Here is a 19,911-nt window from a genome sequence, read left to right as displayed (position 1 = left end):
GGAGTAGAAATAATTTAATTTGCTACTTATCAATGTATACCATGCAAGCCATACCAATAACAAGTCAGTGATTCAAAAACCCAACCAGATCCCTCCCAAGGAAGATCATCTTCACCATCTTCCACACCATCTGAACCAAATGAGGCTGTGCAAGTGCTAGACCAATGTCTGGAGACAGTAATGGGCTGGTAGATAAGGGACAATCAACTGAAGCTGAATCCTGATGAGGCGGACAGAGGTGTTGGTGAGTGGTTCTCATGTTCGGGTATTGGGGAGACTATGTTCTAGATGGTGTTGCACTTCAGTCTCCAGCTGAAGGAGCAGATCCATAGCTTGTTTGGGAGTCCTGAATCCAATAGTGTCAATGGAGGCCCAAGTGGCTTCAGTGGTCAGCAAGGCCTGTTTCCAGCTACTATACTGTGATAGCCTTGCTGCAGTGCTCCAAATTCCAGTACACTTGCAAACAGATTACTGTACTGTAATCCACATGAAACTGTGCTTTGAGTCAGTTTAGAAGTTGCAACTGGTGCAGAACACAGACAACAGATTTGTGATCAGTGTAACCAGCTGGAATCATATAACACTGATTTTACACAGAATGCACTACCAACATGCTTACTAGGTCAAATTCAAGGTTTGAATGTAAACATATAAAGCCCTGAGTGACTTAGGTCCCAAATACTTGTAAGAGCATCTCTTCCTATATTCACTGGTCTGGGCTTTGAGATCTGCTGAGGAGGTGCTGCTTGCGGTCTCTCCCATTGACAGTTAAGCCAACCATCATCTGGTGACAGGGCCTTCCCAGTGGTGGCACCCTGCCTGCGAAATGCCCTCCCTGAGGGTAGGGACAATGAGCTTGTGGCCCTCCAGATGTCATTTGACTCCCATCAGCCACAGCTAGCATGGTATAGTTGGGGATGGCATGAAGTGGAGTCCAGCAACATCTAGAGAGTCACAGATTCATCATCCCTGCCTTAGAGGTTGTGTTGTCACCTTCATGCCTAAGTTTCCAATGCCATCTTGAGACATAAAGATCTGTCTTCACTCAGGCCTTTGGGAAAGAATGGTGGATTTTAGGTCAGAGGCAGGGATGCTGCTTTCTGCTATAGTGGTATGATGGTTTGAATATTATTTTAAAGTAGGAATTAATGTTAAAAAATAGTTTTTATTGAATGTACCAGTATTTTGGGAATGGCTGATATCTTAACTGATGAAGGATAATTTACAAATTGGTCAAATAAACAAATAAAACACTGCATTGCCCAGAGAAGAAGCCCTTCCTGATTATAGTGCAGGGTTGTAGAAGGTAAGCAGATATTAGCCTTCAAGCAGCCAGATGATAGAGATGAGAGCAGTTGGTGCTCCCTTGTCATATCCAGCAATGGACAGCACCAGTTTCTTGTATTCTGCTAGTCTCTAACTTGGTGAAACATCTCTTCTTCCTCTGTATCATTAGAATACTGATTTTGATAGTATACTTTGTGTGGGTTCAGAAACTGGGTTTAATTAAAAGTGTATACAAAGACAAAACTAGACCACCAAATAAATTATTCAGCTCACTGGTAGCAAGGCAACAATATTTGTCCCTGAGCAAATTTGCATCACCTAATCACTGTCTAAACCAGAACTTTGCCAAGTATGTATGTTTAAAATCAGTCTCAGTTGGGACAGTTTTGACCATGTGAAATATAGCTTGTCAGCAAGGAAAACTATGTAGTTGCTAAGTTCTGGATGTGTGACAGGGGGCCTCCCAAAGATTTTGAGGTGAGATATGACGTCTTCCCTGACACTGTCCAGATTGAAATAGCTCACAAGGCAGAATTAACCAAGCCACTCTATCACTGTTGGTGGGCAGGATGTCCTGTTTTGACTGATGGTGTTGATGCCAATGATCACTGATTTATTTATTTATTGTCTTTGAAGTCTCTTGTTCAAGTATTTTGAAACAAGTCAGAAGTCTTATGTGGCACTGTGTTTCCATCTTTCTTCTGCTAGTATAACTGCTTATCTATGGTTTGTCAAGTGCAGATGCCACCTTTTAATTTCATCCAGCCCCGGGGTTTACCAGTAGGCTCTTTACTGCTCCCCATCACCATCTCCCCGATGGGTCAGCAAGGAAAGTAGCCAGTTGGGCACTGTTACCAGCCGGTGCTCCAAGCATCATCTAACAGCAGTGCACAACACCCTCTGTCCTTTCGAAGAGAAAGGTGGCATGAAGAACGGCTAGTTACCAGTATGCTGCTAGTATTTTGCAGAGGTAGTCTAAAAGCCTTGTCCACCTACCTTTCTTGTTCCACTGGAAGAATCCCTGCAAGAAGAAAGCAGTTATAGTATTATTTTCAGTTATAGTATTATTCCTGTTAGTAAGTAGATCCCAACCTACGTAGCCAGGAGCTTCAGGAGATGGCAACACCCAAACACTAACTTTCTGAGCATTTCAATATACTTACTCATTTATTGTATTCATTGTACAATTAATGATTGTGTATAGCCCCTGGATTTTTCTCCTGTGGGTCATTGGCCCTGGATAGAAAAAATATTTCCCACCCCTGGCTTATTAAATGCTAGAACCTGCATTTGAGACAACATGGAACACTCTTTCAGGTTTGTTGATCATTATCTGGGAAGCTTACATAGATGAACATTTAGGAATATAATAAGAAACAATGGTAACAAGTATGGGGCTCACAGCATCCTTAAAATCATAACCATGCCCTCAACAGCCCTGTCCCTCAATCCAAGATGCATTAGCGAGTCAAGAAAAGACACTCTACAATTTCTCAAATGACCCTCTACTATTGCCCTGTATGGATGAGACACAAATTCTATAAAACACATTTTGTGGAAATTCAGGTCCAACAACTTGAGCTTTTTGAAACAGAAGTTTTTGAAACCCAACATCAGTGAAGTCAGCTTGAACGACACGTGAACATAATTTCCTGTTTTTTAGCTGCAAAAAGCTGTGCACCCACTAGTAGCTGGCCCACATATAGTTCAGTCTGTTTTTTCCAGTGTGTGGGTCGTCACTCCTCTGGGACTGATGAGAGAATCAGGGTTGCAGGTCCCATTAACTACCTTAGGCTGAAAAGAAAGCAGCACCAGGAGAGGAGGTGTTAGGGTCTTATATGGGCTTGAATCAGCACAGGTGGGTGTTGGAATATTGGTGGGTGAGGAAAGAGGGGCTCAAGGATTGTTTAAAGAAGGGCAGGCATGCCCCTAATGAGATTTCTAGAGTTTGATCTAGTAACATTATCTAGGGACAATATTTTATAAAGTTTGAGAAACACTGCCATACTTCATTTATTATAGTGCAAGAACACATCCACATAGTTTTCCCTTTTTGAGTATGAATCACAGTAGATCAGGTATCAGCCCCTGCTTCATGCCCCACCAGTGAACAAGTTAATTAGTTTTTTTTGTTGTTGAAAGAGGCACTACTTGCAAAGTGTCTCAAAGATTTCCAGAGTCCTCTTAATCTCCCGGATTTGTTTAGCGAGGGTATGGACAGGTTGCATGGAGCGGTCCAACTCCTCGCACCTTGCCATCAGAGTGTACATCCCTTTGATGCTCATGTCCACAGATTCACCCAAGCTGTCTACAGCATCCCGGTAAGTCTGGATGTACCCCACACTTAGGGCTGTCATGTTCTGGATAGCGCTGTTCAAGGCTCTTAGCATCTGGTCCACCTTCTGTGCCACATCCCTAGTGAGCCTTTCCAGATCCCTAATCACCTGTGGGTCAATTGGAGGTATATCTGCAGTTTTGCCCCTAACGGACAACTGCGACGACACTGATGAGGAGGAGGTGGGTTCTGTGTCATCCAGACTGCCCCGGGAGCTCATCTTGATCTTCATCTGCAGGTTGTTGGCCACAAAGTGTGTCAGGTCCCCGTCATGGCTCACTGTCCCTTCTAGCTCCAAAGCGCTGGATATGGTAGCCCTCCTACCTTCCTGAGCCTTGGATGCTCCATACACTTGGCTTATCCCATCCAGGCTATGACTGTCCAACAAACGGCCTCCAGCCATCCTTTCGCGGGCTGCCACCCGCAGCCTCCTGGATTCTTCCCCAGTCACAGACGACGAGGACGACGAGGACGACGTTGGGGTCTGTATATGCACCTGAGCCATTATATGCTGTCCCTCCATTACGTAATATAGCAAGAAGATCTAGGATGCGAGAAGTAAAGATCAAGATGCAGACGCTGAAGGAGGAGCTTCCGAGGAGACAAAAAAAGACACCACAGACAACGCGCAAGAGGGATTCAAGTTGCCCACTTCCTGCATCTGAGCACCAGGTGACCGGTCAGCGCCTCTAATGGGCGGAGAATCCTCAAGGAAGAGGCGGAAGATAAGAGTAGGTTCGCTAGGGAGAACAAATGGAAGATTCTCATTGGTGCGTCTCACGTTCTTTAAACAGAGGAAGAGCCAGTCAACGGGAAGCAAGAGGCGTCCATCGGGCGCTCTGCTCGGTCAAGCTCTTCTGCCGGAAGAAATCTGACGTAAGATAGCGTTCTCTATTTGCCGGGGGAAAGGAAGGTTGGTACTGTATCAAGATTCACCAGTGAAAAAATTGGAAAGTGTTAAAGGCTCCCGCAAAGAGGCTTGTCAGACCGAAATGCCAGTATTTTCAAAATTGAAGCTTAGAGATAACAAACAAAACCTGCATTTCCAAAGGCAATATGTATTTTTTACTGACGTAGGCTGCAATCCTAATCTCAGCTGGGAGTAAACCCCATTGAATTCAATACAATTTACTTCAGAGTTGACGTGGTTAGGCTTGTGTTCTTACTCCTGACAGGAATTTTATGGGTTTGGTTTTTTTTTACAAAATTGGTTCCCACCGACAAAGTCTGAAGTGTCTGTACATCAGTTCTTTGTGTTGGAAGGACAGAAGGTATGAAAACACAAACTTCCCTTGAACTATATGTGGAGCTGTCATTTTAAAGACAAGTAAATACTCTAAAACAGTAACTTGGAACCTCAGGACCATTATCCAAATAAGTACATCACCTCCTTTCTGATCTTCTGCAAATTGTCCCCATATTTGTCCGATTGTGTTCTTAATGGGACCAAAGGAACAAGAGCCATCCACCCCTATTCCATGCAGAGAAGACCAGCCTGACCTAAGCTTCACAAAAGGACTTGCTTTTAGCTCACCACTTTGTTTTGTCTTTTAAAAACTGCTCTCCATCCTTTACCTCCTGCTCCCATCTTTGTGTGTCCTTTGTCTTTTTAGATTGCAAGCCTGATGGCAGGACACCTCACTTACTCTTACAGATGCAAGTCACTATGTGAGACAATGGGTTTTATCCAACTAAGTTCTATTCAGAATAGACCCATCAAAATGAATGAACCTAAACTAATCATCATGTCCCTTAGTGCAATGGGTCTACTAACAGACTAGCCTTGACTACAACTCATGAATTATCTGAAAAATTGGATAGAAACACTAAATACATAATTGGTCAGATGTAAGTAGGCAGAGGAATGCCTTTTCATGAGATTTCCCCCAAGGAAGGTGAAAGCAACTTGGGAAACTGGAAGACAGGACCATTTAATAGCATATCGTATAGCTACATTTCCCAGGCAGGTGCTGATGAAGACTATAGATAAGGAGGTGTGTGTGTAAGAAGACAATGCTTAAAGAATACTTCCTGGCCTTGAGAATGGAATCTGTTAATCCTGATTTCACAGTTCCTTTTTTCCCATCCACTTTCCTTTGCAGTGCATCTACTAGATACTTTTGAAAGTTGTTCATTTGTTGTTACAGTGAAGTAACTGCTTATGTAAACATCACTCAAGTGAGCTATCACACTGTTATGCAAATACAGTTCTAGCTTTCAAATGTTCAAAAAAGAAAAGAAAGGAAAAGTAACTCGCTGTTCATAATTTTCTTTGCAAATGTTAGTGTTGTCCTCACAACAACCCTGTAGGGTAGGCAATCAGTGATCCTATCTTGCAGACTGAGAAAATGAAATGGAAAGATTGTCAAAACTGTGCCTCTAGTGAGTCTACAACTGAGTGAAGAGTTGAACCAAAGTTATCTAGGTTCATTGTTCGTTATCCCTATTTCCCCCCAATGAAATTGGCTCTTGCTATTGGAAACACTCTTCCATAAATGCATTTTTTAAAGGACTAAGTTAAGTTCTCTTGAGTTTTTGATTTGGTTTTAAAAAATTAATTCAAGCATAAGTGATACCTTTCTGTCAGAGAAGTCAATGAAGTTGTAAATGAAATCATGGTCTGAGGGTGGTTTTAATAAAATAATGCTAAATATATTTTCTTTTAAAGAGCTGCCTCCTGTATGACAAGGACAGACCAGTTCAGCAGAAGATAATATATGTTGCTTAAATTCAGAGCCACAACTCCTTCTAACCTCCAGAAAACTCTGTAAGATACCCACCTCACTTTCAGCAACTTTCTGCTGTGGGACTACAACTGATAGCATAGGTCAGGCACGTCCATCTCCCAAGAGACTGCGATCTACTCCCAGTATAAAAAAAACTGGCAGTTATCTACCGATGGCCATTGGAGGGAGGAGGCGCGTGTGTGGGGTGGGTGGATTGCCCAGAGTTGTTGAGCTTTTCTGGGGTAGGATTGACTAGATTCTTCAGGTTTTATTTGTTAACTTCCGGTAAACTTTATTTAATCCCACGAGCAATAAGGGTCCCGTCAGAAAACAGACCATGTGAACACTGCCCAAGCCATTTTCAAGGTGACATGGCACTATTCCTCTATGAACCAGCACAATGCATGGAGGGAGTGTTCACAACCTGGCCCAAAGGTAGGGATAGAGAACCTGTGGCCCTCCAGATGTTATTGTACCAACTCTCATCAGCCCCAGGCAGCACAGCCAATGATCTGGGATAGTATTCCAACAACATTTGAGACACTGCAGGTTCCTAATCCCTGCCTTAGGGCAAAGATTGAGGCATAGTATATTAACATTGCTACTGGAAAATATTGACTGCAGCACCACTGTTGTCATCATGGCTTTAATACATTGTGGATGCAGAGAGAGATTTTAGCACAATCATCTCCTGGGAATACTCATTCCCCTCCATGCCATCTACCACTCATATTAATTGGTTACATGGCCACTACAAGTACTGCCTGCAATTCCAGTTTTATACCTTCCAAATTGCATGTACAACTTTGAAGCACTAAAACACTTTTTTATTTTTAAAGTGGGTTTTCAAGACCACAAAACTCCCAAAGCTGACCCACAGAATATGATCAGCCAATAATTTCTTTGAGTTAACACTCTGCTCTGGAACCTCATCACTGAGTATTCATAACCAAGCTATACAATTCTGGTATTAGTCTACAGGATTTGAGGGTTGGTAAACATGGACGCGGATGGCGCTGTGGGTTAAACCACAGAGCCCAAGGGCTCGCCGATCAGAAAGTCAGCAGTTTGAATCCCCGCGACAGGGTGAGCTCCCATTGCTCGGTCCCTGCTCCTGCCAACCTAGCAGTTCGAAAGCATGTCAAAGTGCAAGTAGATAAATAGGTACCGCTCTGGCAGGAAGGTAAACGGCGTTTCCATGCGCTGCTGTGGTTCACCAGAAGCGGCTTAGTCATGCTGGCCACATGACCCGGAAGCTGTACGCTGGTTCCCTTGGCCAATAAAGCGAGATGAGTGCCACAACCACAGAGTCGTCCGCGACGACCTAATGGTCAGGGGTCCCTTTACCATTACCTTTAAACATGGTTCAAGGCAAGTTTCAGTTCCAATAGCTCTCTTTTCAGAGGTCTATCATTACAGTGCTCCAAGTTTAGACTTCTCTTTCTTCCTCCAAGACAGAACCCCTTGTCACATGTGGGAGTTTCTGGGACAGCCCTGACACATTTGTTTGAAAGAACCACAAAGCCTGACATCGTGCCCACAATTCTTTCAGTCATCTGGTTCCTCTTTGATGTGCAGAGAAACTGTTGACAGTTCTCTCCTTTCTACCTGGGCCTCATCTGACTCATCTTCGTTTTTCACCCATGAGAGCGACTCAGTTTCTGCAAATGGTATGTCATTCTCCCACTGAAGCTCTGACTCTTCTTTTACCTCAGCATCCCACGTCCCCGGAGGGAGCACCACTACCTCATCGGCTTCTTTCTCCATGTCATTCTCTGTATTGTCCTCCTCTTCTTGGAGTTGGACAAAAGGCTCTTTGTAAACCCTGGTGTCTATTGGCTCACTGCATGGGCCAGGAAGCAAGGCTCCCTTGGTGTGAGTCCTCAGGTGCTTGGCAAGAGCAGCCCGTTGGCTGTAGTTTTTGTTGCACTGGAGACAGGCATAAGGCTTCTCGTGAGTGTGAATCCTCTGGTGCTGGACCAGCGTGGAGCTCTGCTTGAACCCTTTGCCACATTCATCACAGCGAAAGGGGCGTTCCCCTGTATGGGTGAGGTGGTGTCGCTTGAGAGCTGACATACCACTAAAGCTTTTCCCACACTCTTGGCAGCTGTACGGGGACTCACCAGTGTGAGTCCGGAGATGCTGAGTCAGCGCGGAACTCTGACTAAAACCTTTCCCACACTCCTGGCATTTGTATGGCCTCTCACCTGTGTGAAGTCTCCGATGAGTTGTGAGCACCGATTTCTGGCTAAAACTGCGCCCACAATCTGGACATGGGTAGGGTGTCTCTCCAGTGTGTATCCGCCGGTGCTGTGTCAAGGCAGAGCTGGCAATGAAGCTTTTTGGACAATCGGGGCACTGGTAGGGCTTTTCTCCTGTGTGTGACCTCTGATGCTGGAGAAGGGAATAGCGCTTGGTGAAAGATTTACCACAGGCTACACACAGGTTGGGTGGGCCCTCTTCAGAGTGAGTGCGGACATGTTCATTGTAGAGAGCTCGTCGCATGAACCGCTCGCCACACTCCCCACAGGCAAAAGGACGCTCACCAGTGTGAATACGACGGTGTTCAGCTAACGTGGTGCTCCGGCAGAAGTTCTTGCCGCAATCATCGCAGCGGTGAAGGTTCTCACTACCTAAACGTCCTGCAGGGACAGTTCCATTTTTTCCGCCACTACCATCACCCTGGTGCGAAAGAAGATGCTCTACCAGCAAGGAGATCTCTCCAAAACGCTTCCAGCACTCAGTACATTTGTATGGCTTCTCACCTGTATGGGTGTTCAGGTGCCAGACCAGGTGAGCTTTGGTGCTGTAAGTGGTCCCGCAGTATTCACATCGGAATGGTCTTATGCCATCATGAACTCGTTGATGGCGGGTCAAGTTGCTCTTCAGCCGAAAGTTCTTGCCACACTCCTGACATTTGTAAGGCTTCTCTCCTGTGTGGATACTCTGGTGACTGGCCAGTGCGGACTGGACAGAGAAGCAATGGCCACAATCTGAGCATTTGTATGGCTTCTCCCCTGTGTGGGTCCGCTGGTGGGCAAACAGTTCACAGGTCTTGACAAAGCTCTTTCCACAAACACCACAGATTACCCGGCCTACTCGCCGATGCTTTGCTACTGGGGTTGCTAAACTTCTCTGAGATTTTATTCCTGATAGTACATCTTCTCCCCTTTTGCTTGCATGTTTTTCAGCTGTCTCCATCTTTGTTTCCTAGTAGAAAGAAGAAATTCACATTGATTAATCTACCATCAATCCCCAACTACCATCAATCCTCACATTCTTCCTCCACAAGCCTTTTAACCACCATCGTTCCATCTGTGCTGCATCATTTGCTGCCAGTTAGTCTTTAGATATTTTTTTTTTACCAAGTCCTCATCTTCTTCCTTCCTCTCTGTTCTTTCTGCATCGGCCTTGGGTCCTGAATGTGGGCACTACTTCAGCTTAGGCCAGTGCATATGTGAAGAGCCTTTCTCAACCAAAGTGAATTAATTTTCCCAACTCATGGTGAATTCCAACCCAGAAAGTGTATGATGAGCTAGATGAGCCTCTCCATGACAGCTATTATGAAAGTTGCTGCAGGCCAATAAGACAAGACTCTTGAACTGGCCCACTTCTGAATAAATATGGCCCTTCCACAGGGTCTCATTCTCAGCACAATATGCTTGAGTTGTATTTATGGACTGACTCAGGCATAGGCAAACTCTGGTCCTCCAGATGTTTGGGACTACAATTCCCATCATCCCTAGCTAACAGGACCAGTGGTCAGGGATGGTGGGAATTGTAGTCCCAAACATCTGGAGGGCCAGAGTTTGCCTATGCCTGGACTAACTCACCATCCCCACATCTTTTTATCCTGCTACCACCTCCTGCCCAGATTATTCCATCTTCCTAGCTACTCCAGGAATGGATCACAACCCTTAAGCAATCCTTGATACTCCTTCACTGCTAGCAGCTGTGCTTAGGATGTGGTTTGGGAGATAAAAGTACAGAAGACCCTCCTTTTGAGCCTTTCTGTTGCTGGAAGCAGCACAGGTTTCTAGTTCCCTGTTCCTGACTCTAGTGTTAAAACTAGCATTTGAACTTGAGGGTACTCCTTTTAATAATAGTTACTGTGCAGTGTCTTAACTGTTGAGATGATGATGATTAATAATAATTAATACAATAAATTTTTAACTTTTTTTCTCAGGGCCACACTTTTATAATAAAAATTTTCTCATGCCAATTTTTTTTTATTGCTTAGAAATGCATTGGAAAACAAAAGGAAACAACTATCAGTGCTTGATTTATAGCATAGAACACAATGACTTTATAATATGATCATGGGACATCCACAACGTTTTTTAAAATGCAGCTACATAAGAACACGAATCATTCTCAAAATATAATTGTAAATGAGCCTCTTACATATGTACCTTAAATATGTATACAAGCTCAGTGAGAAGTGTGAGCTCACTTTTGCCGGGTAATTTCATTTCTCTTAGGTCTAGTCTGAGATAAATGAACTCTCATCTCATCAACACAAAGAAGCCTTTCCCTTTTCTGATCTTTCATATTTGCCAGAGTTGAAAATCCCTGTTCACAACAGTATGCCATGGAGAAGTTCAGAAGAATAGCCAATGCTCTTGAAGAGAGGCATGGATACTGTTTCTGGTTGTATACCCCCCACCCCCAAAAAATATTTTGATACTTATACTACACTATACTTTCCTATACTATACTAAACTGAAATATTTAAATATTTCTTTGATTGTCCTTGAATCTACCTACCACACTTGCCATCCTCTCCTACCACACCAGTGTGGAGTGCCACATCCTCTGAGAACCAACCAATTAATAATATATATTTTTAAAGAGAGGCAGTCAAGACCTGAGCCTACTATATTGACAGTGATCTTACCATATCAGTTACCTACTTCTGATGTTGTTTTAATCACTGTGTGCCACCTCTCCCACCAGACCTCACTTTCTCCAATTTACCAAATGGTCTTGGAGCTGTTCTCTAGTTCCTTGGAGCTAGAAGGCTATTCCTAGCTTCAGAGCCTGTTTTGTTATGCTCCTTCCCTCAATCCATCTCAGGAGTTACAAGAGGTTTGCGGATAGAAATGCCCTGTTCAAAGGAGAGAGAAATTAAGAGTAAGAGTAGAAGAAGAGAAGAAGAGTTTGGATTTGATATCCCGCTTTATCACTACCCGAAGGAGTATTGGGACTCAAGATGATTTATTCTTAACAACTATTACCTCATGGATAAACTAAAAGCGGTTCTCAGGGTATTTTTTAGGTTCCATGTCATTAGCTCATAATTACTGTAACATTTTCAAGCTTGCTTCCAGAATTGTGAAAGCTAGAAATTACTTTATCCTCCCTCCTTCCCCCAAAAAAGAAATAAATGAAGACCAGCTGAAAATATCATCTTCCCAACAAAACCCTGCAAAAGCGTTATGTTGGCTACTATTCCCCCCCCCCTCAATTACTATAGGCCATGCCGCCCAATCAGAAGGCAGTCCTGCTCAGTGGCTAAAGAACACAGGCATCAGATACTTGGAGGATGTACTTAACAGAAGAAAAGAACCCTTACCTGAGAAAAGGAGTCTATTAATTCTCTTCTCGGTGTCTCTGTAGCTACATTCCTAAACTGTAACCTGGTATGCTTTTCCTTGGCTGAAAGGGACAGGTCCTATCAGACACTAAAACAACAAATAAAGACCTTGTGGCTGGGAGACATATCTAAAATAAAAGATTCTCATGACCCTCCCCAGTCTTCTCCCACAGTACCAGAAAACAAATATACTACTAGTCCAGTATTTCCCATTTGGCTCATACTACTAGCCTACAGCCTCAGAAAGGGCTTTCATCCTTTTTCATATCTTACACTTCCAGCAACTAAGATGCACAGCTTACCTGGGTCAGGCTATGGCAGAGGCAAGTTATACCAGCAGCCTTCTTCCTTCACTACATACAGCAAAGCAATATCCCTTTGCGAGGCAACATTTCTCCCAGGAGCAGCAGCAATCACCATCATCATCTAAGAAACCATCCAACCTGCAGCTATTCCAGCTTGCAGACTTCTAACATTTTATTTCTAGCAGACAAAATTTCATATCCAATAACCCCAACCTCCCAATATCCCAGCTTTGCTGATGCCCCAAAACTCACAGACTTGAAAAGTAAAAATGTTACAAATAATAAATAGAATAACCCTCCAGCTCTGGACTTCCCATCACTCACCAGGCTATGCATGTTGACAGCTCTTGCGCTTTGTGATCCCATAGCTAAGCTTTGTTGTCCGCTTGGGGCAAACAGGGAGGGGGGATGCTGCACAGGAAGGTACACTTAGCACCACCTTCCCCCTTACTGCTACTTCCATGTCTCGTCTAGCATATAAAAATCTCGCTGGTATTAACCCCTAAGATTGCCCAAATTTCTTTACAATGTGCAATACATTGATCAGCTAATAAAATATATTATACTAAATACATTATATATTTTGTTTTTATGTGAGAATTCAGCGATTTTTCTTTCATAATTTTGATGAAAGTAATGAAAAACCTAATCCTGATTCTGCTAAATTTGCTTCTAAATTTTCTGTATCTCACTCTCCAGTCCAAGTGTAGGAAAATACAGTATACCAAAATGGGGGAAGGTTCTCCTGGCATTTCTCTCTTTTTCAGCCTCCTAAGGTGGTGGGAAAAAATGGTGACTTCTTAAATTTGGTCCATCCAGGCTGTTATTGATGCCAAACGATGAAGGGCGAGTTTTTAAATGTTAGTATAAGGTTACCAGATTTTTTTCAATGAATCCAGGGACTTTTCAACTTCAATGGATTTTGTATGGGAACTGATTTTTAAATCTGGGGACTGTCCTGGGGAAATGGGGACTTCTGGTAACCTTACGTTAGTATCCTTAACATACAGTTTATAACCCTGCAATAATTATCAGTGCAATCCAGTATTTGTTGACACAGAAGTAAGCCTCTGATAATTGATTATGGGATTTTAGCCCCAAGCCTTTACATTTTAATTGTTTTATTTAGATTTTTATCCTTTCCTTCCTCCAAGCAGCTCTTTCCCTCCATTTAACATCACAAAAACCTTGTGAGGTAGGTTAGGCCATGAGACAGTGACACACCAAAAATCACCCAGTGACCTTTTATGATCAAGGATTTCAACTTGGTAGAGGTTGGACCCTGAACATGGATTCTGGGATGCTTTTGTGTTTTTGTCCAAACTAAACTGCAAAGTTTTGTGGTGTGCTTTTAATTCATTGAACTAACACACAATGTTTCCCAGCAGCCACCCAAAGCAGAAAGGCCTCCTGCCAAGAATTGCCTAGATTTTCCATTCTAAAGGGTTAAACTCTCAGAAATAGCCAGGGCACCTTTGTTGGCATTGTCGTAATGAAGCTAGAAGGAAAGGCAGAATTAGGATGAGAGAGCTTCTTTGTACGTGGCATTGCATTTGGAGAGTTGGAAAAGGCCGCTTAAAACACAGTTGCCAGGGTACCCCTTGTGTTGCAGGGTTTATATTTCATTTGTGTTGAAAAAATATCACTGATTCATGGTCTGTTTCTGAGTCCAGGCAAAAGCATTGGTACTTACCTTTAAAGCCCTACATGGCTCAGTGGCCAGATACCCGACTATCTTCACCTGGATCAGTCTACAAATAGACTGAGGCTGTCATTTGAGCTTCTCTACTGGGTGTACCCCCAGTCCAACATAAAATATGTCATGACCAGGGAGAGTGCCTGTTTGGTGGTGGCACACTGTCATTAGAACCCTTTCCTCTGGAAAGCTCACCTAGCACCTATGTTGTTTTTATCATTTCAGCACCAGGCAAATAAATACCTTTTTCTTGTCCCAGGTTTATTAAAAAAACAAACAAACATACAAACAACAATCCAAGTATTTTAAGCCATGGTGAAGTTTCTTACCCATTCTTCCTCTCTTGATTATTTTTATGCATTATCAATTACTGGTTTTTCAGATCTGGCTGAAATATTTTTTCCAAGCCATCCCAAGAACATTATTTACTGAAGACTGCAGGTTAGAAATGTAACCCAAACCCCTCCACAACAAATAAATAAATAAGTTGTGTTCCTAATTCACTCCATCACAATGTCTGTCTGCCATGTGTGTCAGCAATAATCTTAGGGGGAAAATAAAAGCAGTATGTTATTCCACTCTTAATATTACAGAACTGAAAGACTCTTAGGGTGCTGGCATTTCCTTTAAAGTATGAAGACCAATCGGTTTCTAGCCCTCATGGCAGCAAAGAGAAATTTGGAAGACATGGGATTAGTGCCTGGTGGGATCAGAAACTAGATTTGGGCTTGATCAGAACTTTCACTGGCCATAGGCTAGGACTTCAGTACAGTGGTACCTCTGGTTACGAATGGGATCCGTTCCAGAACCCCGCTCATTACCTGAAAGGTCCGCATCCTGAAGTGCCACTTCTGTGCATGCTCGCCGCGCAATTTGGTGCTTCTGTGCATGACATCATTTTGCACATCTGCGCATGCGCGAACCGCCAAATTCGGAAGTAACCTGTTCTGGTACTTCCGGGTTCAGTGGGTTCGTAACCAGTGACGAACACAACATGCAGCGTTCGTAACACGAGGTACGACTGTACTAATATATGCTTACATGTAGCTTGTGGGTTGGGGGAAGCAGAATAAATAATTTTACACAGCTCTATGCGATTTGGAAAAGGCCATAGTTCAGTGGTAGAGCACATGCTTGGCATGCAGAAGATCCCAGATTCAATCCAACATTTTCAGGTAGGGCTGGCAGACATCAATCTGAAACTATGGAAAACCGCTACCAATATCATCAGTACTGAGCAAGCTATGAGAAAATTTCCTACGTTGCGTAGGCTCTAGCCCTACACTCACTTGGGAGAAAACACCATTGAACTGTGTGTGTTTTCCTGGGATACTGCCCTCTCCTACAAAGCTGAATATTAGCCTGAATATTGTCTATACACTATTAATGGCCAAGCAGAAATTTCATATGCACAAATGAAGTTCACTGTGAACACTTGCTTTGTCAATTTGAGGCTCCTTGAAGTATGTGGCTTGCCTTGCTCTGTAGGCTTCTATGTTTCAAGAGACAGGTGTGGAAAAAGTGTCCTCCTAACCTTCCCTAGTAATCAGGAGTGACCAGGTCTATTTAGGGACCATATTTTGGTTTAGATTTTCTACAAATATTTGTAAGAGTCTATGAAGTCCAAGGATCTTAAATATATATATGACATACACGTTTTCCCACACACACCCCTCTGCCTTAGGAAAACAAAAAACAGAAGACCATCTTCGTCTATGCATCCATTCCTACAATGGATACATCCTCAGTCCTTCATGTGTCTCTTTTCCTGCCTTAGGGGGAGCTAGTGACACAAATCTAAAGCTTTTGGGTCTATTGCTACTTGTACCAGTGTTAATGATGTCCTTGCTTCAATCAGAGCCTTGACTACTGACCTGATATTATTTTCCTTAACTTTATTACACTAGGATGAGAAAATCTATTCAAGCTCTTGGTACATCTTGGACTTAATTCTTTTGAATAGTAGCATTTTAAAAGAGAAGACAACAAGTTATTTTCTATTTTCTTTTTTGCAAGGCAGAGGCGAGGAGAGAACAAAAGTATTGGGTGAGAAAGATAAAGGGAATGCAGAATATGGAGGGTAAGTAGTTCTAATGAGCTCACATCCTGCTTGTGGGCTTCCCATAGGCAAGTGCGAACAGGATGCTGGACTTGATAAGCCACAGGCCTGTTCCAGCAAGCCTTGTATGTTCTTAGTATCTTCCTAATGCCATCCTGTGCACTATAGCAGGAATGGGTAACTTTTGACCTTCCAGTTGTTAAGACTCCAGTTCCCACCAGCTCCAATCAACACAGCCAGTGGTCAGGGATGATGGGAGCTGTTGTCCAATGACATCTGGAGGACCAAAGGTTACCCATCCCTGCACTAGAAACCCATTCTGTCCTAGAAATCAAGATTCCCACCACAAACAAACACGCGTGCACATGCACATACTCTGCAGTATTATTTACTCCTTTCCTTCACAGCAAAAGCAGGAACAGGTCTTTGGAGGTGAACACAGTATTCTATGGAAGCAGATCCAATCTTAGTTCAATACAAGCATTTTCCCAAACCCATTAAAAAAATGGAGATCATAATACACTTCTCCATCCTGGTCCATTATTGATTTAGTGACAGATAAATCTCTCTCCTGCACTTGGGCTTTGCTTTCTGATCCAGTCAGAGATCCTGGAGGGCTACCGAAGATTTGCTGTTCAGCTACACCACTGTCTGGCTACGTCCAACAGCTGGTGCCACACTCAGTACAAGTATAGGGTCCCTCGCCCAGCACGGAGTCTTCTTGAAGGCCGGACTCCAGGCGGAAACCTTTACCACACTGGCTGCAGATGAGAAGCCGGCTGCCCTCTTCCCCATCAGTATCATTGTTGCCATTGGAGATGCTGCTATTGGCACACAGGGCATTGTGACTGGACCCGTGAGGGCTGCCACCGTCAGTGCTGCTGGCGTTTTCATAGAGGAGGCTGATGTGATGGGCACTAATGTTGGCGTCACTGCTAGCTGTATCGACGCTGCCAAGGATGTCATATGCCAGGCTAGCACCGCGGGCGTTGGCATGAGTGCGGCGGTGGCGAATGATGTGGGAGCTGAGCCGAAAGCTCTTCCCGCACTCGGTGCAAACATATGGTTTCTCTCCTGTGTGCACCCGCCAGTGGTCCACTAGGTTAGAGTGGTGGGTGAACCTCTTGCCACACTCGGCACAGCCGTAAGGCTTCTCACCTGTGTGGGTGCGCCGGTGGTTGGCCAGAGTGGAGCTCCCAGAAAAGCGCTTGCCACATTCCTGGCACTGGTATGGCTTCTCCCCTGTGTGGGTCCTCTGGTGGCGAGTAAGGCAGGAACTCCCAGTAAAGCGTTTGCCACACACATTGCACTGATATGGCGTGACTCCTGTGTGGCTGCGGCGGTGCAGGTTGTAGTTGGAGCTCTGGGAGAAGGCCTTGCCACACAGCTCACACCGATAGGGCCGCTCTCCTGTGTGAAAACGGCGGTGCTGGAGGAGGTTTGAGCTGGCCGTAAAGGCTTTGCCACAGTCTCCGCAGACGTAGGGGCGCTCCCCAGTGTGTGTCCGCTGGTGCTTGGTGAGGGCTGAGCTCTGGTTGAAGCTGCGGCCACAGTCATTGCAGCGGTAAGGCTTCTCACCTGTGTGGATGATCTGGTGCTTGGCCAAGTTTGAGCGGCGGCTAAAACTCTTGCCACAAACGCCACAGGTATTGGGGTGTGAGGAGGAAGAGGGCACCTACAGGAATGGAGGAAATGATAAGGACAGCTTAGCCTGCTGTAAAAAAAAGGCACTCAGGGAACGGATATTAGGGGTGCTAGCCTGGAAACTGCCACATATACAAGTCATTCTTTTTTAAAGAAGGAGTCCATCTTTGTACTGTATCATAGTTTTAGAAATCATCTTTTGATAAGAGCAGGAGCTAAAGTGTATTAAGAGTTGGTCAAAACCAGAGGTCAAAGTTGATATATGCTTGGCAAGCGTCTCTTTTGGCTTAACAGGCTGCCGATGATATAACCTGACCTACTTGTAAAGGGAGTGTATATTGTGTGCAAGTGAACTGGGGATGGACAGGAGATTAGAAGAGGGTCCTACGAATGGTGGTCCCAATGCTACAGCAGTGTGATAAGAAAAGAGGCATGTGGCCAAATTTTCCCTTGATGATTCTCTGGCCATATTGTTAAGGCTACATCTTGATGCCAAGTCTTTTTTGTGAATCTTGGATTCAGCATATAGACATTTTTTTTCTTTACTATTCCTTCATTGCACTCTTGGGTTTCAGTGACTTAGAAGGTCCTAACATTAGTAAGATGTTGTCCTGTACAATGCCAGAAGAATTGCCAAATACCACTTATTTCATCATTGTCTCCCCTGCCATACAGCTGCCAAGACTCACCAAAAAAAGGCTAACATCAGGATGCCGCCTTGGCAGTCTGGCCCCATCAGCGCCATACATTTAAAGCAGTATCGTACCACTTTAAACAGTCATGGCTTCTGCCAAAGAATCCTGAAAAGTGTTAAGGGTGTCCAGAGTTGTTAGGAGACCCATATTCCCATTATACAGCTACAATTCCTATATTTCCTTGGGAAGAGGGAATTGGCTATTAAATCACTCTGAGATTTATAGCTTTATGAGGGAACAGGGGTCTCCTAGGAACTCTCAGTACTCATAGCAAACTCCAGTTCCCAGGATTCTTTGGGGAAAACCATGACTGTTTAAAGTGGTACAATACTGCTTTAAATGTATAGTGCAGATCAGGCCTCTGACAGGAGAAACCCAACATTCCCAAAGATCATGGAAACAGTACAATAGAAGCACCTCACCACCCACCTCCATCTCCCACAAGTCTCTCCTCCAAGCTCTCCTGACATTCCCTCGGCCATGCTACCCCCAGTACTCACCAAAATCCCATCTATCGGGATGGTGACTTTTTGCATCTCGAATTCTTGAGCCTTCTGCTCCTCCACCTCAACCTTCATCTCTTCCTCAGGTGGCAAGTCCTGCAAGGCAGTAGAACCAAGCTGTAGCAAGTTTGATCAAGACAATGATTTCACTAGCTGTTGCAAACCTGGTGCCCTCCACATGTTTTTGACTACAATTCCAAATCAGCTGTGCTGGCTAGGGCCGATGGGAGCTGTAGTCTAAAACATTTGAGGGGCCAGTTTTTCAAAGGCTGAGTTAAGCAATCCTTTCTTTTCCTGAAAGCTGGTCCTTCTTTCCCTTCATCCAAATAAAACATCTCACCTTCCCATCTTCATCTCCACTCACTGGTTTCCCACCTGCGGAAACCCTCCTCACCTCCACTTCAAATTCCAGATTCTCTTCCTCATCTTTTTCCTTCTTCACTCTTCTTCTAATTATCAGTTCTTTCTCACTGCCATCCTCCATTATTAACCTATTCTGGGAGAATGAAGACTCTGGCTAGAAAAGGCAAAAACAGCAAGAAGTGAGCATTTTTACAAGTATCTTATCCCTCTAGAGTCAAATAGTTCTCAAATGCTGAGACAGGCCTAGATGGCCTTAAGCCCACCTGGACCAGAGGTTACCAGCCTTTTGGAGCCAGTGAGCACATTTGGAATCCTGCGGAAGTACCATTGCTGCCCGTCACAAAATGGCTGTTATGGGGTTGTGCAGAAGAGGATGAACAAATGCAAAGAGGTACTGAGCAGGAAGATAATACAGTCTCATACACTGTGGATTTTGAGGGGATATTTACTGAGACCTTTTGTGGGCACCATAGGAGGTACTGTGGGTACATTGGCAGCTGCTGCACTGGTGACCACTGCACTAAACCAAGTACATCTCATCAACCATATAGTGCGACCTATATGATCCTGGACAACCCTACTGTGTTTTACTGTCCCAGACAGTCACCAAGGGTCATCACAGATGGCTAACAAGTCAAATGTTGTGCATGCCTAAGGCTAAGGAGGTAAGAAATGGTTGCCAGGGGAGACACCAATTTCTCC

The 19,911-nt window shown here is 44.1% G+C and overlaps 2 protein-coding genes across 2 annotated transcripts in view; both read right to left on the bottom strand.

Moving 5' to 3' along the window:
• LOC117057522 overlaps positions 1-19,911 on the bottom strand; it is a 32,693-nt gene that overhangs the window by 8,819 nt on the left and 3,963 nt on the right. The window contains exons 5-11 of the mRNA XM_033168372.1: positions 19,241-19,363; positions 18,844-18,942; positions 16,661-17,679; positions 12,574-12,634; positions 7,900-9,558; positions 3,538-4,166; positions 2,284-2,438 (exon numbers count right to left, since the gene is read on the bottom strand). Of these exons, the coding sequence (XP_033024263.1) occupies positions 2,284-2,438; positions 3,538-4,166; positions 7,900-9,558; positions 12,574-12,634; positions 16,661-17,679; positions 18,844-18,942; positions 19,241-19,363 (3,745 nt within the window). The remainder of the gene's footprint in view (positions 1-2,283; positions 2,439-3,537; positions 4,167-7,899; positions 9,559-12,573; positions 12,635-16,660; positions 17,680-18,843; positions 18,943-19,240; positions 19,364-19,911) is intronic.
• On the bottom strand, positions 3,271-4,389 carry LOC117059221 (BLOC-1-related complex subunit 6-like). The gene has a single exon (XM_033170817.1). The coding sequence runs from the start codon at positions 4,143-4,145 to the stop codon at positions 3,435-3,437; it is 711 nt and encodes a 236-aa protein (XP_033026708.1). The 5' UTR covers positions 4,146-4,389; the 3' UTR covers positions 3,271-3,434.

Source organism: Lacerta agilis, chromosome 14, assembly GCF_009819535.1.
Source record: "Lacerta agilis isolate rLacAgi1 chromosome 14, rLacAgi1.pri, whole genome shotgun sequence".
NCBI lineage: Eukaryota > Metazoa > Chordata > Lepidosauria > Squamata > Lacertidae > Lacerta > Lacerta agilis.
The sequence above is the reverse complement of the archived record's forward strand: the minus strand, read 5'-3'. Positions and strand labels throughout refer to the sequence as shown.